The following is an 8384-nucleotide window of genomic DNA, read 5'->3' on the forward strand; positions in this document are numbered from 1 at the left end:
TAGACTTAAGCGTGAAAAAACATTTTTTTATTTTTAGTGTGATTGTAATTATCTCAAACCAATAAATAGATAAAATAATACATAAATATGATAAATTTAAGTCTGATAGATTAATTTTCATATTATAAAAATATAAAAATCTCAAAATTACAATCTTTATTTGTTTTTGCAACTAAATTACATTAAAAATTGTTAAATATTTGATAATTATCACACGTTTAATCATAATTAAAATTAAAAAATAAACATCTAAATTATAAACCTAATTTTTTTATTTTAAAATAAAAAGATATACCTTCAAATTTTAAAAAATAAATTAAAAAATAAACATATGTGATTAATTGTGTTTAAACACGCTTAATGAAACACCTTAATTATGCTTAATTCGATCAAACTACAATTTGATCGTTTTTTTCCATTTTTTGTCGAGCTTTAAACTTAAGCGCGTAGAACTTAAGCGTGCTTTTTAGAACACTGTTTTTAAGGATCTTTCATTACCTTAATTTATTTTACATTCACTGTTAGACTTTTTCTCTTACATAAATATAATTAGTAAATCATATTTTTGTTGCCCATATATTATATAAATATAATTCTATGCATATTATTACTGTTATTATTTTTCTTCAGTTATATTCATGTAATTTTAAATTAATATTTATTGAATGAGTTTTAATCAATTATAATTTAATTAATTAAAAATATAAAATAGAACTTTATATACTATTCAATATTGTTTAGCTACCATATCGATATAAAATTGTTAATATTTTAAACCTAAAATATTGTTATTAGTCAGTATTACAATAATATATTTAACTTTGATGATAGCAAAATAGATAGGCAGTGTTTCTAAAAGCTTATTTTAAGTATTTTTCAGACATTTCATTGGACAAAACACTTAAAATTAACTCATGTAAATACCACTAAATATATTTCTAATATATTTTATACAGTGTTGAAGCGGAGTGACAAGATTGCAACAGACACTGCGTACACTTGCGTGAGTTAATTCTGTTGCGAGAGTACTCTTGTGCTATTTAACTATTCTTATTTATTTTACATGTTGGGTACACACGAAAATGAATAACTATTGAATATAACGGAGGGTGATCCAAATTAAAAGTTTTTTTAGACTGTTTCACGAATATTTATATGTGACACAGATTAATCACCGCCGCAACCGGCGGAGAAAAAGTGCAAGATATGGATCTGCTGAATGCTGAGTGAGCCTCCTTATATATAAAACCTCTGGGCCTATTTCAAGACATTATCAATTAGGAACGAAACAGCCCAGATGATAGGCATTTCTTGCGCAACATTTTCCCATCTTTGACCATCAAATACAATTCAAATCAAGAGAAGGAAGATCAACTATTGAAATTAAATTAATTATGCATATGCAAATACCGAAACTCCAAATTACACCCACCGAGTCACTACGTTAATGAATCCCAAGATCGACAAAATGAGTAGCCATTGGCCACCGTATATCTCCGCTCGCTCTCCTCTCCCAAAGGAAATTGCCACAATTTCAGATACCTAAAACTACATTGAAAAACCAGTTATCTTTAAACACCCTCAGTGGCGTCCCAGTTCTGTACATCTTACAACACACTAAAACGAAGCTTCATATCCGATGCTAGTACCACCGTTCCAACCACGTTTCGGGAGCAACCCGTGTTCACTCATACTCCCTTGTAACCTGTAGAATGCTCGTTTACTCCTTATAGTCCTAAGAGGACCTGATCGGTTCCCGTGCTTTATCGGCAAGGCAACCCCACCCTCTAAACCTGATATGGAAAACGGTCTGTTTTCCATGTCTTCCAGAGGGCCGGAACTGTATTCCATTGTGATGAAAGATGAAGCTTGGCCATATGTCAGACGAGGGGTTATGCCACCAGCATTCCACCAGCTGCTATCCGAGGGGGCAAAGTCACCTCTGAAGTCTGAATCACGAGCAGAGGATTCTTTCTGGCTACAAGCATCTCCACACGTCTCATCCATGTCATTATAGATAAGTTTGAGTGCCTGGACTACTTCTCCCATAAATGGCCGATTAGTTACCTCTGGGTGGACACACATGGAAGCAATGGCTGCTACCTTTGCCATGTCGTCAAAATCATAGCTCCCAGCCAAGGAAGGATCCACCAGTTGCTCTAAGCCTTCTCGATTGGTTAGCATAGGTCGTGCCCATGTCACAAGATTTTCTTGTCCAGGAGGTTGAGACATGTCCACAGGTTTCCTACCAGAGAGTAACTCTAAAAGCACAACCCCATAACTGTAAACATCACTTTTGACCAGCAAATGTCCCGTCATTGCATATTCAGGAGCAACGTACCTGCAAATAAAATGTCAAGACCAAAGGAGAGGCAGCAAATAAATAAATCTGGACAGCTATTTTCTTGTAGTAAAAATCTGGTTTCTATTCTGGAATTGTATGTTTGATGTTAATCTTTTGAAACCCTTCAATCTATGTGCCATATGTTGCTTATCATTAAATATCAATCAAAAATTGGTTTGAAATTTGATGGTTCTAAACCTTGTTTTGGACAACATAAAGAGAACTCGAATTAGACACTTTGGCAAAGGAACATACCCAAAAGTTCCCATGACCCGAGTAGAAATGTGATGACTTCCCTCTGTTGCTTCCCGCGCCAAACCAAAATCTGACACCTTGGGGGTAAAGTCATCCTCTAGTAGAACATTACTAGCTTTGAAGTCTCGATGAATGACACGAGGATTTGAGTCTTCGTGAAGGTAAGCCAGCCCTCTTGCTGCACCAAGAGCAATCTTTAACCGTGCATCCCAATCTAGAGGTCCCTTGTTAGTTCCAGCAGCTGAAACAACAGGCACATGATTGAGTCTAAAAAGGTTGCCAGATGCTGCTATGCTTCTCTACCAGGTATCAATAAGACAGAAAAGAATAGCTTACTCATTTTTCCAGCTCTTCTCCTAATCACAATGAAAAGAGAATATGTTGAATCAGAGGAAGAAAGAAAAAAGTATACCATGTAAGTGAGACTCGACACTGCCATTTGGAATTAACTCATAGACTAAACAGCGTGTGCGTTCTTCAATGCAGATACCAATTAATTTCACAAGGTTGCGGTGATGCAACCTGCTTAGCATTTCAATTTCAGCAATGAATTCACGGTCTCCATTTTGATTGTCCCTTGTTAGTAATTTCACGGCTACTTGAGTTCCATCTTCCATGATCCCGTGATACACACGCCCAAATCCTCCTTCACCCAACACCTTTTTTGGGCTGAATTTTTCTGTGGCTTTCTCAAGCTCCGCTAGAGTAAATGTTTTGACGGAAAGCACAGCTGTGGGCATGGCAGAAGCCAGAGAAACTGAAGTCGAACTGGCCGGGCTACTTGATAGCATCGATCCTATTCCTGCAACATAGAAAATGAATATAATTGATGGTATTAAAAACCTCTAAACAGGCTGACAATCGTCATATTCCAACATCGCATAACCATCAACCATCAAATAAATACATCCAAGTTCTGTGGGAAATCAAAAGTGGTCGCAAACCCCGATATCGGTCACACATTATCATAGGTGATGAAACTAATGGGTTGCTTGGCTTTGTTTTGAGAGTTTTTGGAGGAGAGGCTTGGAGAATTTTTTTTGAGAATACATTTTGGGGGAATAAATTGTATGTTTGGTTTTATTTGGGGAAATAGAATTGTTACTAAAGATAAAAAATCATGCCAGAAATTGATTGACAACATAATTTTAAAGTGTTAAATATTATATTTTTGTCTGGTATATAGTATAGTGCAATGATAGGGTATTTTTGGGAAGAGATGGAGTTCAAATTAAAAATAATAATATGGAGATATATAAAGGATGTAAAATATATATTTTTCAAAAATGAAAATGGATGGGATTGTTCCTGTTTTTGGGGAAGGATTTAATGAGATTGTTTTAGTTATGGGGGAAGGAAAATCCTTTCCCCAGAACAAAAACAAACAAGGCGTAGCTTCTCCCCCGTATAACTAGTCAACCTCCAATTTTTACTCCAAAAACTGCCCCCACATAGGTATGTTTTTCTAGACAAGTCAAACCACATACATAGCCTGGATGCTTACCAGATCGTTTGTTTATAGATGGTGCGAATCCTGGACCAACAGCATTGGATGGTCTTCTGGCCTTTTTGCACTTTAAAAGAACAACCACCACAGCACAACAAACAACCAGAAGTACAAATGCGGACAAACCAATAACAAAGATTATTGGAGGACTCATTTTCTGATTTTTACTGGCAAAATCAGCGGAAATAGGGTATTGCTGATTTCCAACACTTCCAGTGGGACCTTCACCAGATAAAATGCCAGATGAAGAAGAAGAAGGGAGACCTGCACAAAGTATCTTTATCATTAATTGAAGAAATCAATTAGTGCTCAGCAGATATAGAATAAGTTCCAAATTACCTGGATAAGCAACGTACAGTACATCATAATCACCAAAAAGTGTCCTATTCAGAGGCACTTTCTTGTGCAAGAATCTCTGATAGGTCAGGATGGCAGTTGTATTATCAAACTTCTCTCCCAGCGGAACTAAATTAATATCAACCACTGTTCTTTCTTGATTTTGACTATCAGCGCTGGCACCAATTATGGTGACTTGACTTTGTTTAAGGTAAGTACCTGCTGCAACCTCTATCTCTAGCTCTGTGACCTCCGGAAAGATAGCATAGAGGGATACACTAAGCAGAAGTCTGACTTTCATTGGAAATACACAAGCACATGGTGAACCAAATGGAGCTGAAGCAAGTGGCTCTGCGCAAGTTTGACCACAACCTGCTAGATAAATTATCAAATGCATCTTGTCATGACAAACACCAAAGAAAAGATCATGACAGTAAAAAAGGGGAAAAAATAGTAGCAGAATTGCACATTGAGTGTGCCAATAATCTCTATAGAAAGAGACCATGGCATATAATGGCGCAACACCATGAAGCATCAACTTAAGCAAGTTGAGGTGAATACTGACCAGAAAAAACATTTTCCGCAAATTATCCATTAATGAACTTGTTCAGAGATTATGAACAAGAGATTATGAACAAGAAATGTGTGACCAGAAGATCAACGAGAAGAAAACCGACATTTAGCATTCGCTAAGCCCTTGGGTATACAAGCAAAAGTACAAATATGACATTCATTGAGGTTTCACCCTCTGACAAACCAATTATTTCACGAGTTGCGTTTCAGTTCTTTTATATTGATTAAACTGATATATGATTAAAGCTTATGTGATGAAATTCTAAGGATACTGAGCCTGGCTCAGCCCTTTGTAACACGTGGATTCACTAGATTTCTACTGAGTTGCTATTTTTTTCAACATTTTCAAGCTTGTGCAATCTAGTAGAAATGTTAGAACATCCTTTTTAACACTTCTACATATTAGGTAAGTTGGTCAGCATTTAGTTCGTATTAAAAGGTTTACTAATAGGATGAAAAGTACAACATCGTACATGATGAGTGAGGCTAGAATCACCAATAGAGATCTGCAAGTAGGAAAGTTGGTTGCCTACAGTGCGCAGAACTACTATTTCAACCAGTAAATCATAAAAAAAAATAAGTATTCATCATTTGATGTGAGAGTATTCAACGACTAAACTTATCAAGCTCTTACACAACTAGAGCGTTATTTTTCCTTTCCCTCTTGAACATAGGTTCAAGAAACCTCAAAAGCCAAGTCTTCATGTAATAACTAGATAAGAGATAGATGAAAAGATTACCTGGGGAAGTTGAAGGAGAGGGAGAAATGGCACGACTTTTAGCTCCATGATGATGGTTGTGATGTCTCGGCGAACTACCAGCAGGACTTGCGCGGGGGCCTAAAACAGAATTTTACATCAAAAATATCTCAAAAAAATTATACAAGAATCAAGATGTTAAGAATCATCATTACCGTGAGAGAGAGGAGATAAGACTGGTGCAGCTGCCGGATGCCTAAAATGGCGCCTTCGGACAGCAATAAATGGAGCAAATGAAGCACTTAATGACGCTGCAGTCGCTAAAAATAAAGAATGGCTAAAACTCGTCATTAAAAAGAAACTATCCCAAAAAGGGAACAAAATTAGAAGTGGCATTTTCCTTTACATTCTAACAAAAAGAGTTCATTAACTTACCATGTTCTTGAAAATTCTTCCCCACAAATGATGGTAAGGCTGGCAGTATCGAAGGAGACAAGTAAATGGGCTGCGAAGGAATCCCTAAACAACAGAAAAAATTTCAATCCAAAATTCTTACGAGAAAAATGAAAAAAATTAAAACAGAAGATGAGTTGGACACATTGCAAAATTCTCATCTTGAAGTTTTGTTATTATTTTATGTTATATATAGTTAAAATTAAGGGCAAACAACATACAGTGTCAGTGACAGCATGCATGGTATCTTTTCTAAGCAAGCCTGGCTCTTAAGAAGAACCCAAATTAGCAGTAAAAACCTTCGAAAGCAGAAAAATGAAATGATCTACAGACAAGAAAAAATTCACCATTAGCTACATGCGAACTATCCAACCCAGCACGAAGCAACAAACAAACTTACGTTTTAGCATAACCCACGTGATAGTACTATACTCCCCTTCACGATTCTAAAAAATTCTAGTCGGAGTATATTCGCATCAATTTACCGGTAGAAATAAAATGGTTAAGAGTACTTGAGAGAATACACAGACAGGTAACTTTGCTCGAGAGCCTCTCACATACACCGCCTCGCACGTATAAACAAACACATATGCTTTACGAGACAATTAACTCCAACTGCATAAAATTAACAGAAGCAGGCAGAAATTACCGAAACTAGTATGAAGCAGAGCAAGCAAGGGCAACAGAAAGAGGAGCATCTTCTCTTTCCAAAATGCAACTGACGAGCATTGTTCTCAAACAAAAACGACACCACCTAGCACACGCCTGAGCTTTCCCGCGACACAGTAAACCCCTCCCCACCGACAAACACTTGCATTCACTTCTCCCCGGAAATTCAAACCCCGCATATCTATTTCCACACACTAACCCAACTCACTGCTCGATTAAACTGAAGTATGGTCCAAAACCCTAGCTCAAAACAGCAATGCAGGTAGTTTCAACGAATAACTCGCAGATCCACGAGCTCCAGCGAAGATCTAAACAAACTTTCAAACATTAGAAGCGTAGGGAACTTGAGAATGCGAGGTGTATCACACGAGAAGTGGATCTTGGAAAAAGCAAGGGTAAAAAAAAGCGAAGATCTTGAGGTGAAGCTTTTGAGAAAGACTGTAGAGAGAGAAATACAAGCGGAGTTTTGAGTGAAAGGGAGGGAAGAGAGAGATGGAACGGGGTGGTGGGGAGCTTTTAATGCCGGTGGAGCCACCAGCAAGTCTGTCTTACGGGTGAAATCTGAGTGTCTGTTCCACGCCCCAACGGTGCGCGTTATGGTTACGGACCAATTGCGATAAAACAAAGCCTCCTTTATAATCGGTTCATGTAGTATATTTGACTCTTGTTTGGCTTCATATTAGAATTTTCTTAGGTTGAAGAGTGTGTGTAAGAATGTATTTGGCATTTTTTTTTTGTTAATTGATTCATATTTAGTCTTGGATTATTATATCATAAAAATTAATGACGTTGAGATTTAGAAATAATTTGTAGTTAGGGATTTCGATGAGATAATTATGTGGAGTGATGATATGAAACATGAAAAAACTGCGTAATTTATAATTAGTCAATTCCGACTAAGATAGTCGTATGTTTAACGAGTATTTTGAAAAAAATATCAATGAATTATTTTTAAAAAAAAAAACCTATTGTAATTAGTAATTTGAATTGAATTTTATCTTATTATGCTATTAGTAATTTGATTTGAACTTTGTTTTAGAACTTTTTATGTAATATCTTATTAAATATATTATTATTTATTAAATTTCTATAATAAAGTCAAAAGATTTGTGGTCGTGGTCTATTTTTTAATTATATTATATATTAAAAAGTGTCAATTTTTTTATTACAAAATACATGTAACATAGTCTATAGAATAGAAGTTCTCATTTCATTTTAAAAAAATTTCATAATTTCAAAATTACAGTTTATTTCCTTATTATTTTCCACAACTACGGTATGAATCTAATTTAAATATAAACCAAATTAATCATAGAAAAAAATTTAGTAGAGGCCATTAAGACGGTGTCTGAGTCAGTGGAATAGATGGATGTTTGGAAAGTATTCAGGAGTTCGATTTCTTCTGTTAACACCTTCTCGGTCGAGATTGTCGTACATGTCTTGCTCGGTGAGGTTTACCTGGTTAGCATGATTTGTAGACTATTACGTTTATATGAATGTTTACCCAATATGCAAGCTATGTCAAATAATGTTAAGCTTAATTTGTGTT

General features: G+C 35.9%; 1 protein-coding gene across 3 annotated transcripts; it reads right to left on the minus strand.

Annotated features, from left to right (window-relative positions):
* Positions 1–1357: 1357 nt before the first annotated feature.
* Positions 1358–7338, minus strand: LOC140830989 (receptor-like serine/threonine-protein kinase ALE2). 3 transcript variants are annotated; one of them, XM_073194639.1, is made up of 9 exons: positions 6816–7338; positions 6149–6232; positions 5929–6024; positions 5756–5854; positions 4446–4817; positions 4104–4370; positions 3012–3401; positions 2600–2840; positions 1358–2341 (listed from the first exon to the last, which is right to left on the minus strand). In XM_073194639.1, the coding sequence occupies exons 1-9, from the start codon at positions 6862–6864 to the stop codon at positions 1618–1620; spliced, it is 2322 nt and encodes a 773-aa protein (XP_073050740.1). In that variant the 5' UTR covers positions 6865–7338; the 3' UTR covers positions 1358–1617. The 3 variants fall into 3 exon arrangements, with proteins under 3 accessions (XP_073050740.1, XP_073050724.1, XP_073050731.1); XM_073194623.1 differs by having other exon boundaries at positions 5929–6033; XM_073194630.1 differs by having other exon boundaries at positions 4446–4814; positions 5929–6033; positions 6816–7337.
* Between the last annotated feature and the right edge of the window lie 1046 nt (positions 7339–8384).

This window comes from Primulina eburnea, chromosome 1 (assembly GCF_022965805.1).
Source record: "Primulina eburnea isolate SZY01 chromosome 1, ASM2296580v1, whole genome shotgun sequence".
Taxonomy (NCBI): Eukaryota; Viridiplantae; Streptophyta; class Magnoliopsida; order Lamiales; family Gesneriaceae; genus Primulina; species Primulina eburnea.